The sequence below is a fragment of the Nannospalax galili genome, unplaced genomic scaffold (genome assembly GCF_000622305.1).
Source record: "Nannospalax galili isolate Female #2095 unplaced genomic scaffold, S.galili_v1.0 scaffold666, whole genome shotgun sequence".
Classification (NCBI taxonomy): domain Eukaryota; kingdom Metazoa; phylum Chordata; class Mammalia; order Rodentia; family Spalacidae; genus Nannospalax; species Nannospalax galili.
Window position 1 is genome coordinate 5127533 of NW_008356473.1, and position 15198 is coordinate 5142730.

At 43.8% G+C, this 15198-nt stretch overlaps 1 protein-coding gene across 4 annotated transcripts; it reads right to left on the reverse strand.

Annotated features, from left to right (window-relative positions):
- Positions 1-920: 920 nt before the first annotated feature.
- Positions 921-6971, reverse strand: Tal2 (TAL bHLH transcription factor 2). 4 transcript variants are annotated; one of them, XM_029556951.1, is made up of 3 exons: positions 6901-6946; positions 2568-2654; positions 921-1658 (listed from the first exon to the last, which is right to left on the reverse strand). In XM_029556951.1, exons 2-3 carry the CDS (start codon positions 2570-2572, stop codon positions 1322-1324), a joined length of 342 nt encoding a protein of 113 aa, XP_029412811.1. In that variant the 5' UTR covers positions 2573-2654; positions 6901-6946; the 3' UTR covers positions 921-1321. The 4 variants fall into 4 exon arrangements, with proteins under 4 accessions (XP_029412811.1, XP_029412810.1, XP_008852879.1 ...); XM_029556950.1 differs by having other exon boundaries at positions 6893-6936; XM_008854657.2 differs by lacking the exon at positions 2568-2654 and having other exon boundaries at positions 6893-6971.
- Between the last annotated feature and the right edge of the window lie 8227 nt (positions 6972-15198).

Here is a 15198-nt window from a genome sequence, read left to right on the forward strand (position 1 = left end):
AATTCTCCCACCTATGGTTTGGAAGATTATAAAACCAATATAATTGTTAAGAACTTTGGGGAACTAAAATGCCTCAGAGACAAATGATATTATCTGCATTTTGGGCTTAGCTATAGGATTTATCTCTAAATCTAGGGAACATCAGGATGGAGCTTCTGTGAAATTCAGTGTCATGATCTGTTGGGTACCACCCCAACCCAGCTTAAGACTGATATAATACTCCTTGGGAAATAGGAAAGCAATGTATAAATTCACTAGTTCATTAGAGTCTGGTATCATATTTCTACTGTTTACACCAAATGTTTTGCTTAAATTAAGCTCTGTGTTCAGTGAGTCATAAAATGGCAATATTTGGGTTTTCATAACTATCATTGAATTTTACAGGATTTAACTCAAGAGGAATTCAGGCTGAATTAAAAGTCTTAATATTTGATATGTCAAACAAAGGGGCTTGCTGCCTTATTTTAGCTAACTGTTATAAGAAAACTATAAAGTCTAACTCAGAAATTACCAAGGGTTCTCCTTTCACAGATGAAATCCACTATTTGGTTTTAGAGCTAAGATTTGTATAAAGGACTAAACAGAAGTCGCATTTCAGGCTTCCACAGAGTTTAAAAGACACAGAGCTCTTCCCCACGCATGTAATCCCTGCTCCTCAGGAGGGACTTTCCTCCAGAGTTTGTCCTGTACCTCTTGCAGGTTGGTGTCTGCAGGGACTAACTTTTCACTCATCAATCTTAAATGTATTTTCCCTCAATCAAGCATGTATCATTTTGCAAATCAAACTTTTTTTTTTTTTTTTTTGGTCTTTTTGAGACAGGGTCTCCCTGTAGCCCCAGCTGTCCTGGAACTCACTATGTGGACCAGGCTGGCCTTGAACTCACAGAGCTCCACCTGCCTCTGCCTCCCGAGTGCTGGGATTAAAGGCATGCGCCACCACGCCCAGCCTACAAATCAAACTTTTAAATATGTTCAGAGGGCAACACATTTTTCTCTCATACATCTGAGATTCATTATTTTTTAAAAAGCCCTTTCTTATTACTGGACATTGAGTGAAACAGTGGTTTTAAACCTATGTGTGTTTTTTTGCAAATATCTTGTGCAGATTTATAAAATAAACAGAAGCAAGCTGTTCTGCCTGAAGTTCCGTGGTGATGGTGCCAGAGCAACGAGCTTGCTCTTCCATTTTAGCTCCCAGCTGCTGTCCCTGAGTGACTTCCTGTCATACCTCCCAAGCATTCATCATGTTGACTCTGGAGGTGAAATGGCGGTCCTCAGTCCATGACTTCTGAACTAGTTCTGCCTGGGGGCCTGGTAGTCACTACGGAACCCCATGGCTTGGGCTTGGTGAAGAAACCCTGCAGTCATCAAATAGAGGTCTGTCCTCCAGGACTGGCAGGTGGGGTCCTTGGGGAAAGAGTTCCAAAATGTTTCCCTGAGCAGCTACTCCTGTTTGCTGTGGGCTTTGTTCTCCCAAGACCTTGACCAAGAAGTTGATATACCTCATTGCTAGGCGAAGTGTTTCGTTTTTGCTCAGCTTCTTGTCTGGAGGGTGAGTGGGGATCAGCTTCCTTAGCTTGGCAAAGGCGCTGTTGACATTCTGCTGCCTCCAGCGTTCCCTAGTGTTTGTGAAGATCTTCCTGGTCATGTCCAAGTTCCTGAGATGGGAAAGGAAAAGGACTTTGAAGGTCAAGACCTTGTAAGAGGCCCAGTTACAATCATGTGTTCTGCTAAGAACCTGCAATGTGAGATCTTCTTGACTTAGATTTTAGGGAATTCATTTTGGGTTTTTAGGATCTTCTTTCTAAGAAGAATAAAGATAGCAGAAGAAAGGGTAACATAACACCCTAGGGACTAGAGAGATGGCTCAGAGGTTAAGAGCATGGGCTGTTGTACAGAGGACCCGGGTTCACTTCCCAGCGTCCACATAGCGGCTAACAATGTGGTGCACTTACACAGATGCAGGCAGAAGGTTCATATATATATTAAAACAAACAAACCACAACACCTGTAACCTTTCCCCCACACCCCCATCCCCACTTCTGGCTATTTTGAAGTCACCAGTTACAAGACTTTTTTCAACCTCCACTTCCCCTTTCCCTCCCTCCCTTCATTTTATTTTTGACTGCATTTCATATATACCGGCTCACCTCAAACTCACTGTGCAGCCAAGGATGACCTTGAACATGTGACCCTGTTACCATTACCTCTCAAGTGAAGGATTATAGGATTATTATGTGCCACCATTTTTTTGGCTTATGTGGTGCTGGGGATTGAACCCAGGGCTTCATGAATGCTAAGCAAGCACCCTATCAACTTGAGTCACATCCCAAATCCCACTGCTTCCTTCATAATCAATCCTTCCAGGTTGACCTAAATCAGGTACAATATAGGATTTAGTATGTGTGTGAATAAAATATATATTTAGCTCACAGGGAGTTGGATATAAATGTACAGTGTATTAAGGATTTTTAAGAAGGGGGAAAAAGACCTTTGATCTCAGGTTTCATTAACAAAATTATATCTGGACTAGAGAGGATAGGACAGCTCTCCTTGTAGTAGCTGACCTCATCTGCAGGATTGGGCTTCAGTCTGCAAAAGCCTGGGCCATAGTTGGACGGTGAGTGATCAGGGTGATAAAGGGCCTTTGATACCTGGATTATGAAAATAGAAATGGGATGTTAAGCATGATAAGGATGAAAAGAAACTGGAGCAGGTGATCTTTGGCATGGATGCTATAGAAGGGCATCTTGGCATTCCCGTAGATGACTTTTTCACACTAGGAGAGTTGTTTATCATCAGATATTGCCAAATCTCATTTTTCCATCTTTGGCCCTCTTTTCTCCAGATGACTTGGATTAGTGCATATTAAGAAGAACCTTCAGGATGCATTCGCAAATAAACCAAAGCCCAACCCCAGGCAGCCCAGGTTGGCTCCTCTGGGCACTTGGGCCCTTCTACTTCCTCCAGAGACTGATACATGTTGCTAACTCACGCTACCCTTCCCTCATGCTATATTCTCTTTCTTGAGTTCCCTTTCCGCATTCTCCTTCTAATATCCCATATTCTTGAAAGAGCTGCTCTAAGCCAGGCCCTGGCAGTGCTAGCTATTTTGGAGGCTGAGGCATGAGGATAACAATTTCAAGGCATGCCTGGGCAACAGTGCGTTCCCAGCATGCATGAGGCCCTAGGTTTGACATCCAGTACTGGGATGGAAGGAGCATCTCTGTTTATCCCTGTCCTCCTAACCCTGACTGTATGCATCTTTACAGCACAGTGTAATACTCTCTGAAAATGATGGGCAGCTGCTTGTCAGTCACATAGCCACTAATGTAGTAAACTCTTGCAACACACAGTCCTGTGCTGCCGGTGTTTGTGGATATAGGTATTCAATAAATTATATGAGACATTTGTAACTTTATTACAAAATAGGCTCCTCATTGATGATTTTGCCCAACTGTAGGCTAATATAAGTGTTCTGAACACATTTAAGGTAGGCTGGGCTAAATTCTGATATTCATAGGTTAGGTTGTATTTCCAATTTATGGTGGAACCTTGAGGAGGGGGTCATAACTCCATCATAAGCCAAGGCATGGCTGTATCATGCTGGCTGCTGGACCCTCAAGGGCTGGCTGCCTTTTGTTTACACGAGTGAGGGAAACAAATTCTGTAGCAACAGAGAAACAATATCTAACAGGCTAGAATGCAGACTTCCAGGCAGACCATATCTCCCTGAAAAGCCAAGGGGGATGCTTTTCTGCTTAGAAATGTGCACTGTCTAGACCATTATCTTGTATCTAATCTGAGTCACTTCTAAGTACAATAAAAGTATGAGTGTTGCCAGAACTTTAACTATATCTGAAACAGGAAAGTTTGAAGCTGAATGAAGGGTGCTTTAAGACAGAAAGAAAACTATTATAAAGTTTTGCTCACACTGGAGCTGGCCAGGACTGTGGGAGCAAAGTTCCTTTCAGGGTTCTCTTATCAAAAGAGGGTTTAGCTCACTGACCAAGTCAACTCTAGTCCCATGGGGGTCTTTTTCAAGTTGGGAGGAAAAAAGATTAGGCAGGATAAACTGACCATGGTGTTCTTTTCAAAGAGGGCTGGAGCTATTGTGCCAGAAGCAGACAGAAGAAACATTAAAAATAGACTGGCTTCTAAAATGTGGCCTGCCAGCCTAGGACGCTTGATAATTACTTGTTGATTTAGCCTCAAGTGCATTACTTTCCTTCTCCATGGGGAAACAGAAATCAGTGACTTAACAAGCTGGAAAAACTCAAAATAGAGGTCACTGGAAAATTACTGAAGTACTTCTTAAATCAAAGGAGAATTGCAGTGAGTGTTTTTGCAGTTGCAAGGGCTGATTACTGCTAATCTTTATTTCAGAGCAATATAAGAGAGGGGAAAACCCTGAACAACCCCACATGAGAGATGCCACAGACAAATGTGGAAACAAAGGGAAAGAATTTCTGTCACAGCTGAGGACTCTCACTAGGTCAGGGTTCAAAACCCCCAAACCTCTTGTTGTTTCATGAATCCTTTTGTTAGTGTCGGGGAGCCTATGGATACAAGCTACTCAGAGCAATGGTATTAAATAGATGTTGGTTCCCTGGTCAGAATTTTAAATGTGTGAGTTAAGATACATACACACAGAAAATAGTTATACTTGGTAGTTTATTAAGATACTAAAATTAAAAATGCAATATGGTCATATATATACTTCATTTTTATCACATTAAAAAATAACTAGACTTCTTGCCATAATTTCTAAGAAGGGATTTTCTTTCAAAAGCTTTGCAACATCTGTGATGTGAGATGCAAGTACTTAGACAAATGCACCACCCCTGCCTTGTCGCAGTGTAATACCTGGCTACTATATTGCATGCCAAATTATAGTATTTTAACAACTACTACATATAACTGGTTATTTCCCATGTCTATGCATTTAGTGCACTTGAAATCATTATTCTGAGAAGGGAATCAAAGACATTTTACTTTATCTATTTAAACCGTGCTAATATTACTGTACTTTATTACCCACAGTCCTAAATAAAGAAAATGCTATGCTTAGAATAATCATTAATAGAATTAAAGATGCAACATTTCCCTACTAAAGTTCACAGACTTCTGAATTCTATCCACATATTACTAGGTAGGTAGAGCTTTGACCCTAGTTATGAAAGACTTTCAAGTTCAAGGCCTGCCTGGGCTACAGAGTGAGTTCAAGGACAGTTTGGGACAACTGTGTCTCACTAAGGCATGGATGCTGCAGGTGACACCCAGAGGAATGTCATGGTAAATACAATGTGAATATAGAGTGTACAGCCTCTTCACGTGGTCACCAGTGAAAGTAGCAGAGCATTGGAGAAAAGAATGACACTTATTTACAGTCCCAGGGAGGGTGGCCAGTGCTGCCAACAGGAGCGGCTGCTCTTCGGTGCCAGTGGCTCCTGGACACAAACCCAGGTCAACCTGAAAGGCCTACAGCTCAGGTTCCTGTGGAGACCTGTCCCAGGCTCATGCAGCTCTTTGCTCCCAGGGTTTTCAGCTTCTCTTCCTGAATGTGGTCATACGTAATTGTCTCTTCTCTTGGAACATGGTCCTAGGTATTTGGATCTTTCTCTCAGAAGTGCAGACACTTCATAGGACTAAAGAGACAAAGGGTGGTCTGGCTAGTTGAACTGGGCAGGGCCTAACCTCCAACACTAGGCACAGCTCTGCTGGGTTAAGAAAAAACTACCAAGTAATTCACAAGCGAAATTAGAGGGGGAGGTTGCAGGGGACGGTGAGAGGTAGTGGGGGTCAGATAGATGGGGAAGGAGAATCACTAACTAAAACATACCTTGTAAAAAAAGCTGCACACACACTGCTAAAAAAGAAAAGTCACAATATCTAACACCTTGGGGTTTGTTGTTGTTGTTGTTGTTGTTGTTGTTGTTGTTTTAGTTGTTTGACAGAGGGTCTCCCTGCAGCCCTGTAGCCCCAGCTGGCTTGAACTTGCTATGTAGACCAGGCTGGCTTTGAACTAACAGAGATCCACCTGCCTCTGCCTCCAGAGTGCTGGGATTAAAGGTGTGAACCACCATGCTGGGTCCAGTATTTAACACTTTGAGTGTTAATTTTAAATTATTCTATGCCAGTTCAAAATATAAAAATAAAAGAAACATAAAATATACATAAGTTCTAACCTTTCTAATCAATCCCATTCTCCAGCCACACACACTGACGCACACACACATATTTTAGCAATGACGATTCATACTATTCATGCAAGTTACTTTTCTGTCAGGCAGCTCCACATCACACACTGAGTCATTACGCATATTGGATAATGCTCTTTGGGAAGCGTCCAAAGGGGATGCGCTTCGCCAGCACCTGCGCACTAGGGGAACCACCGGTTCTAAGGTGCGCTCAGCACCGACGCCTGGCAGCCTGCGGGCACTTGGAGTTCCCTGCCCATTTCGTCCAATTCGCTGGTTGTCCGTATGCCCTCTCCATTTCCCCGTTACCCATTCCCGTTTTAAAGATAAGTTTTGCTCCTTACCCATACGCCACCTCAGCAAAGCATCGCTCTGCCCAGTGCCTATTTCAGGAGTCTGAGAAAGCATCTGGTGATTAAAGTTTCACCTCTGCAAAACGTAACCTAGGAGACATCTAAAGAAAGTGGAAGATGCGATGCACTGGGGTGGGATGGGGACTAGCAAGCTAGCACGCTGTCCCTGCGTTCCTAGCAAGCTGAAGCAGCAACACGCGTTAGGGGGGTCGGACGGGCTCCCCCTGGGTCCTGCGCCACTGCCACTGCCACTGCCCCTGCCCCATGGAAAGTCCCTTAGAGGCCACTACCAAATCTTGGCCACATCCCTGCCCTAACAGACTCGCCCAAGCCGCTCACCTTCTTACCAGGAGCTGGGAACCCGCGCTGTCACCGTGACCGTTCTGACGGGCGGTGTGCGCCCTTGCCTGGAAGCCGCGCCTCTGCCAGCGCCTCTGCCCGCGCCTTTATAGGACTCCGCCCTTTGTCTGCTAGGAGGAGGGAGCATCCCCGCTGGGGAAGAAGAACCCCTGCTTTGTGCGAGCCTTGACAGGAGGGGTGGCTGCTTCCAACCTCTCTACTGCTAAGAGAAGCATCCAGAAGTGTCTGTCTACTCCTACCTAATTCATCAGATGCCTGCTCAAACCCCGGGGTTGAAAAGCATCCAGAAGTCCCTGTCTACTCCTAATTCATCGGGTGCCTGCTTGTTCAAACCCCAGGGCTGGTGTAGTCCGAGAACCACCTGCCTCAGTCACAGGAAACACCAGTCCCAATACCAGCTCCAGACTCTCTAAATCAGGAGTTTGCAGAGGAGGTCTGCAATCTGAAATTTTACCAAATACCCCCAGAAAATGAAGCTGTACAGTCAAGTTTAAAAGCAGCACACTTGACAGATTGCCCGATTTATTTGTCTGGGTTTTCTTCTTGCTCAAGGCAGGGTTTGCTTATGGAGTCCCTCTGACCCTGCACTTACCTCCTTCCCCTTGTCCTGTATCTCCCAGAGTGATGGGAGAAAACTCAAGTCAGAACCCTGTCACTTCTTCAAAACTCTTTAGTGGCTTACCATTTCATTCAAAGTTAAGGTTAAATCCAACTGAGGTGGCACACATCAGTAATCCCAAGAAGCAGGAGAGTGGAAGGTTTGAGGCTAACTTGGGCTATATAGTGAGACTGTCTCAAAAACAAACAAGCAAAAATCAACCAAAGGGAAGTGAAGTTCAAGGCTTTGAACAGCCCTGGAGATCCTTTATCTCTGGAATCGGTCTGTCCCTTCTCTCCTTGGGGTTCACAGCTCCAGACACTCTGGTTTGCCCTTTCAGGAGCATACTGGACATCCTCCTGCCTCCCGGGCTCTACCCTGCTCCCTTTGCCTAAAACACACTTCCCCCAAGTTATCCATGTGATAGGCCAGGCCTGTTGTAGGTGGTGGAAGTTCAGCTTCAGAGGAAACCAGATGCAAAGCCCTTCCCTGAAGGACCTGGCACTCTTCAGGCCTTCGCTCAGATGCGGCCCTCTCAGAAAAGAGCTTTAACATTTAGAAAAAGTTTACATTTCTGTATTTATTGAGGAGAACACCCTAGCACGAGTGTGAAGGGAAGGTCAGACGACAACTAGAGGTAGTCAGTTCTCCCCTTCCACCCTGAGTATTTCAGAGATGCAACTGGGGTCCTTAGATTTGGCAGCAAGTGCCTTTTGGCTGAGCCATCTTGCCAGCCAGTCAGTGAAGAGCTTTTTAGCACGCTGTCTAAAACTGCAGGCTCGCCACACAACACACCATCCCTCTGCTGCCTTCTCTGCTTTTACCCACTTGTTACTATTTACCTGTTTATCTTGTTTGTTTCTTCAGTATCCCTCATTACTATCATTGAATAGATTGTCATCAAGTGTTGCTTGATTAGTGAATAGGCAAATAATGAATCTCTAGGTATCCCTCTTTGAATGACCCAGAGTAGTATCTGACATGATAAACTCATAGATGCATCACAGCTTAGTGAGTAAGAACAAAGGGCCCTGGGGTTGCATTTATCCAGGGTGAAATTCCTTGTCTATTCACTTGTGTCATCCTGGGTCAATGACATATCTTCTCTCTACCCCAGTTTCCTCATCTGTAAAATGAGTGTAACATTAGAACTGTGAGGAACAAATGAGAAAAAAAAAAATCCCAAACCCATGGTAAAGTATTTAGTAGTATGAGTAGTGCTTAGAATAGTCTCATGAATTTTTATTGTGGTTGATTGTATTATTACAACTATACTGGTTCCCTTCTCTGTGAGAGAACTACACAGGCCCATCCACTGCCATATGACCAGTATTATTATTTTGTATTGGTGGAAGGAATACACTTCCCTGCCCCATTGCAAGGTTTGGCCATGTGACTTGCATCAGCCAATGGAATGTGAGGAGATATGACATATAAATTGAAGGTGCAGAAACCCCAACAGGATGACTGCTGGTTTGAGCTCAGCCATGAGAAAGTCATGTTTGGGGTGTCTCCTGCAGCCTGGGTGCCATGGAACAGACATTAAACCTATCATAGCCCTAATGTAATAGGAGTGAGAAATCAATGTGATAAGCCGCCAAGATCTCAGGAGCTTTGTCAAACCTCGGACTCCTTATCCTATCATGCAAGCAAACTCATAAACTTATTATAAATAAAAAAAAGTACTTCCTGAATTCTTAAGCTCTGGGGTGGAGCCAGAAAGGTGAAGAGAGTTATGTATCTGCCTTCAAAAAGCTTACAGCCATTGGAAGAAAGAGGCTATGACAAACTGATTCAATATAAGATGGGTAGTCCTAAGTTACAGAAAGTATAAATTTGAGTTAGGTAGAGAGGGTAAAACACTCTGGCGATCAGAGGTTACTTATGAAAGAGATGACATTTAAACAGGGGCCTGAAGCAAGGCTGGCTCTGACATTTGAAGGACCCAGGATTTCTGTTCTAGTTTGTTTCTCCATTTCTGTGACAAAATACTGTGACCAATACCAACTTGGAGAGGAAAGGGTTTATTTGGCTCACATTTCCTGGGTCACAATTCATCAAGGAGCCCAAATCAGGAACTCAGGGCAGGAGCCTGGAGGCAGGAGCTGGAGCACCCACCATGGAGGAACACTGCTGACTGGCTTTGCTCCCATGGCTCATGCTCAGCCTGCTTGCTTATATAATACAGAACAACCTGCCCAGGGGTGGCATAGCTCACAGTAGGCCGGGCCCTCCCATATCACTCAAAAATCAGGTAAATACCCCACAGACATGGCCACAGGCCACTCCAATGGAAGAAATTCCCCAATTGAGACTCCCTCTGCCCAGGTGTGTCAAGTTGACAACTAAAGCTATCTAGCGCAATAAGGAAAAAAAATGGAGACTCCTGGTTCTAGTCTGTCCTTATTTTCCTACCCCCTAGCTCAATCTGCTTCAATGAAAGGCCCTGTACATTATGTGGACTCCAGGTCCACACAGACTTAAGAAGAACCCTGTACAGCAATCGAACAACAATTCAGGACTCTCAGATGCCCAAATTATGGTCTAGAAGGTGGGAGGTGGATACAGGGCAGATGCTGGAGGCTGGAGCAAGATCACTAAAATATGGTACCCAAGACAGAGTTCTGGGTGCCTGGGATTTTTGTGGAAAGGGTGGAGGACAAGTGACAATGTTGTACTTAAAACATAAGAATAATAAGTTTAACTAGAGGTTCCAAGACTCGTTCTGGTCACAGCACAAAGGATGAGCTGAAGGGTAGATTGAGGAGAATTGGCCTATCTGTGTACAGAAACGTAGCCTAATATTTGCAGCAAAAACCTGCAACCCACTCCTCTCTCTGCTTGTGTTCTTGCTGCCTGCTGTGGACGAGGAACTGCTCTCATGGCGCCCATGCTTTCCACCTTGCAGGATTATATCACACTCCTGACAGAGCACACAAAAGCTTACTATTCTTCATCTTAGCCAAAGACCGTGAGATGATATATTTTCTCAATGGTACATTTTACGTCTGTGAAAAAGAATTGTGACAGTGGAGTAGCAAGATCAGATAAATGATGCTAAATGAAGCAAACTGTAAAATAAAGTCTGTGCAAGTGGACAAAAACTCAAAGGACAAAGGCTCAGAGGGAGGAGCTTAAATGCATTAACACTGGAAGCGGGTTGGCTTCTTTTTCTCAAACCTTCTTAAATGTCACCATTGGCCTTATGCTTTTAGAAACCATTCCACTAACAGTGGCCCTTCAGAGTGATGGGCCAGCTCCCATCCCATTCTCCAGTGCGGTGCGTTTAGGAGCTAGGTCTTGCAGAGGAAGAGGTTGGAGTAGGAATTTACATAATCCGATTATTGGGGATTAGATTTAGGCAGCTAAAGGCCTCTATGTGCTTGAGCTAAAACCCTTACTATTCATGGCCTTCACTGCCCCCTGGAGAGACTGCACCTGCAGAGCTCCTGGGGAGGGCACAGGGGGCTGGGCAGGGAAGGGCAGTAGGAGAGTTGGGTGCTGTCAGGCTCCCTGGCTCTGCTGCTTTAATTGATCTGTCTGGATTAGCCAGTGAATACTGGTCCTCCATCCTGTATGCAGGGCCCGGTATCAATTTCAGGAAAAACCAAGATTCTCAGGAGAGATTTCTGCCAGCCCAGGTGAGTGGGGGGCCAAGGCCATTTTAACTAGAGGTTAAGCATCGGCCTTTAACAGTTTTAAACTCTCCCTGCCCCTCAACACATAGCCCCTTCTCTCAATCCTCAATTCTGGGTATGGAGGAACCAGTGTGTTAGAATCTCTCCATTCGGTCACCATCTTCTGACCACCCATTGTGTATGTCTCCACAAATTTATCTATCATACGAATTAGCTGGTGTTTTGTTTTGTTTTGTTTTGTTTTGAGACAAGGTCTTACTATATAGCACTGGCTGGCCTGGAACTCACTATGTAGACCAGGTTGGCCTTGATCTCACAGATATCTACCTGCCTCTGCCTCTGCCTCCTGAGTGCTGGGATTAAAGGTATGTGGCACCACATGTGGTTCAAATTAGCTGGTTATTGAGATCTAATATAATTTACAAGAACATGCTGGTAGATACATATATTTTTTTCCTTTATGTGTTCTATCTCTTAAATAAGGTTAGTCATTTTGACATAGAAGTTTTGACCTTTTAAGATTCATTAATATGGTGGCATTTTATTTCAGTTTTTTTGAGACAAAGCACGCTATGTTACCCTGTGGCTGGTCATGAACTTATGACCATTCTGTCCGGATTATAGATGGGAGAAATGACATCTGACTGCTATTGGTTTCTAAAGCTTCTCACTTTTTCTCTTTTAGAAAGTATTTTTAAAATATTCCTTGTATTATTGTTGTTGTTTTTGGCAATCACTTGCTATTAGTTTCTAATGTTATTGCGGCATCATCAAAGATGCACATTTTCCCCCCTTTGGTTATATATATTGAGATTTTCCACTTTTATAAAAGATATAACTTACTTTTCTAAATACTTCAGAGGCACTAAAGTGGAGGTGCATTCCATGTTTGAAAGTTAGTATGTGTTTATACACATCCACTAGGTCAATCCTCTATATTCTTGGAAGGTTTCATTTAACTGATCTATTAAAGGAACTGTGAAAAATCGCCCTCTATTTTGTGTTTGTTCCTTTTTTGTGTGATTGTAGGCTAGCTTTAGGTTTGATTGCTTATTTGTTTGTTTACTTATTATTTATTTATTCATTCATCTATTTATTTATTTATGACAGGGTCTCATTATGTAGCTCTGGTAGGCCTGGAACTCAGTATGTAGACCAGGCTGGTCTCTCTGTCTGCCTCTACCTCCCAAGTGCTGGGATTAAAGACATGTACCACAATACCTGGCTTGTGTTAAATCTTTGTCTTTTAATGAACTATTTTTAAGAGAAAAAGATACATAGGAGTTTAGCTGGTTTAGTGAAATGTGCCCATATCAATATAAGATGACCCTTTTTGTCTGTTTTTTTTGTCATGAATTTCATTTAGTTTTCTATTAAAACTCATCTTAAAAGTTTCATTTCCAAATTAAACTGTGCCTATTTTTTGTAAGAAAACGTTTTCATGTGTGTGTATTGTATGAATGTTTGCATGTGTATGGGCACATGTGAGTGATGCGGGTGTACATCTGTGTGTATATAGAGGCCAGCGGTTGATGGTGGATGTCTTCCTCAATCACTCTTCACCTTATACATTGAGGCAGGGGCACTTGCTGAACCCAGAGGTCACCCATTTGGGTGACTTAGCTAGCCAGCTTGCTCCCGTGAGTCCATCTCTGCCTCCCCATTGCCAGGATTATGGGTAGACCACCGCATCTGCCTGGTATTTATGTGGGTGCTGGTGACGCAAACTCTGGTCCTCATGCTTTACTCATGGAGCCATCCATCTCCTAACCCTGCTCATTCTTTTCCAGATAACAACGGGGTAGAGTTAACTCTTGTCATAGGAAATTTTGTGGTAAATTTGAATTCCTTTTGCTCTCTTTTTCTTTTTTTTTTACTTTTTTTCGGTCTTTTTGAGTCAGGGTCTCCCTATAGCCCCAGCTGTCCTGGAACTCACTATGTAGACCAGGATGGCCTTGAACTCACAGAGATCTGCCTGCCTCTGCCTCTCTTTTGCTCCCTTTAAAAAAATTTTTTTTTTATTAATTTATTTTGTGTGTGTGAGTGTATTACCTGCGTGTATGTGAGTGCACCCATGTCATGCAACGCTGCAGAGGTCAGAAGAAGGCATCAGAGTCCCTTGGAACTGGAGTTAAGGACAGTTTGTAGCCACCGTGTGGGTGCTGGGAATCAAAGCTGGGTCCTCTGCAATAGCAGTCAGTGCTCTTAACTGCTGAGCCGTCTCTCCAGCCCCTGCTCTTTCTTTTTGTAAAGGCACCTCCATTCCTATGCTGAACTTTTCAAACACATTTCACTCTACTTTACTCGCTACCCTGTAAACTTCATGAGAGCAAGGATCTGTGTTACTATACATTGAAATTTCTAGAGAAAACATTTGTTGAATGGCTACAAGAAAACAGCTGTTGTTTTTGCTTCTGTTCCCCCCACCAACCTGTCACAAGCCTGCAGCAGGCACACAGCTTGTTTCTGTGAGGTGACTGTCTCTAAGGCTGTAGAAGGGGGTCTTTAAGGATTTTTTCAAGAGGGAGAGAATCATCTGGCTTCCTTTCTGGGGATGGGGTCAAGAAGGGTGTGGGAAGAGTCTAGTCAGGCCATGATGGGAATGCAAGTCATTGGGGATGATGGCTTGACCTAGGGGGTGGCTCTGGGCACCAATTTTAGGCAGGAACTTCCCTTTTCTCCCCAATTACTTAATCCTGAGTGCTCAAATTCATGCTAGGCTTTTCACCCAGGTCCTCTCATTTAGTATGAGAAATTATATATATTTAAAATATTTATTATTTTTATTTTATGTGCATCAGTGTATTGCCTGCATGTAGGTAGGTATGCCCATGTGCCTATGGAGGTCAGAAGAGGGAGGGCATCAGAGCCCCTGGAACTGGAGTTATGGATGGTTGTTAGCTGCCATGTGGGTGCTGGAAATTGAACCTGAGTCCTCTGCAAGAGCAGCCAATGCTCTTAACTGCTGAGCCATCTCTCTAGTCCCAAATATATATATATATGAGACCTTACAAGTTATTGAAGACAAAACAAAACATTACTCCTAAACAAATTAAATACTAAAACATATGCTAGAAGAAGCAAGACTTGGGCATGGAGCTGACTGCTTCATTACGGTTCTTAAGACTTCTGTGATCAGCAGGCACTATAGACCCTTCTCAGTGTGACCATTACTCCATGTGCAAGCCCACTGAGCAATTCAGTGATTGGTTAGCTCCCACCTTCTGAGGCTTTTCGGGCTTCTCCGAATACAACACCCCCAAGTAAGAAGAGGATCAAGCAGGTAGGTACAGATAGCAGCAGGTGGTGCAGGAAACAAAAGCATGCAGGCGAGCACCCTGAACTGGCCCACACCTCTGCTTGAGCATGGGGGCAGAGCTAGAGGGCTGAGAGCTGTCTGCTTTCACAATGAAAGGGGGTTGTTTGTTTTTAGACTTCTTTGAGTAAGGACAGAGAGAGGCACAAATCTTCAGGCCAGAGTCTCTAATACATAATGGGAGCAGTACATTCCCAAGATGTCTCCTATACAGTGGGAATAATAAATATCATTTTGCTATAAACTGATATACTAAGAAATGCCAAATGGAGGCAGCTTACTGGTAGCTAAGACTGTGACCTTGGCTTTGGAGGCAGGCTGGTACACGTACCCCTCATGTTAATGCCAGTGGCCATTCTAGGCAAGTTATTTAACCCCTCTCCACATGAGTTTTCTAATTATAAATTGGAAATATCAACTTCATGAGCGTCTATGAAGACTCAGTGAGCTACTGAATATAAAGTGTTTGGAGAATGAGGGCTAATGGGAATGAGGGCTAAGGATGTAGCTCAGTTGGTAGATGCTTGCCTAGCATGCACAAAGATCCTTGGTCCAGTCCTCACCACCACCCAACCCAGGCATGATGGCACACACAGGGAGTTCCAGCATTTGGGACATGGAGGCAGGAGGATTGGAAGTTCAAGGTCATCTTCAGCTACATAGGGAGTTTGAGGTCAGCCTGGGCTTCATAAGGCATGTCTCAAAACAAACAAAAATCAATGAATAGCCTTAA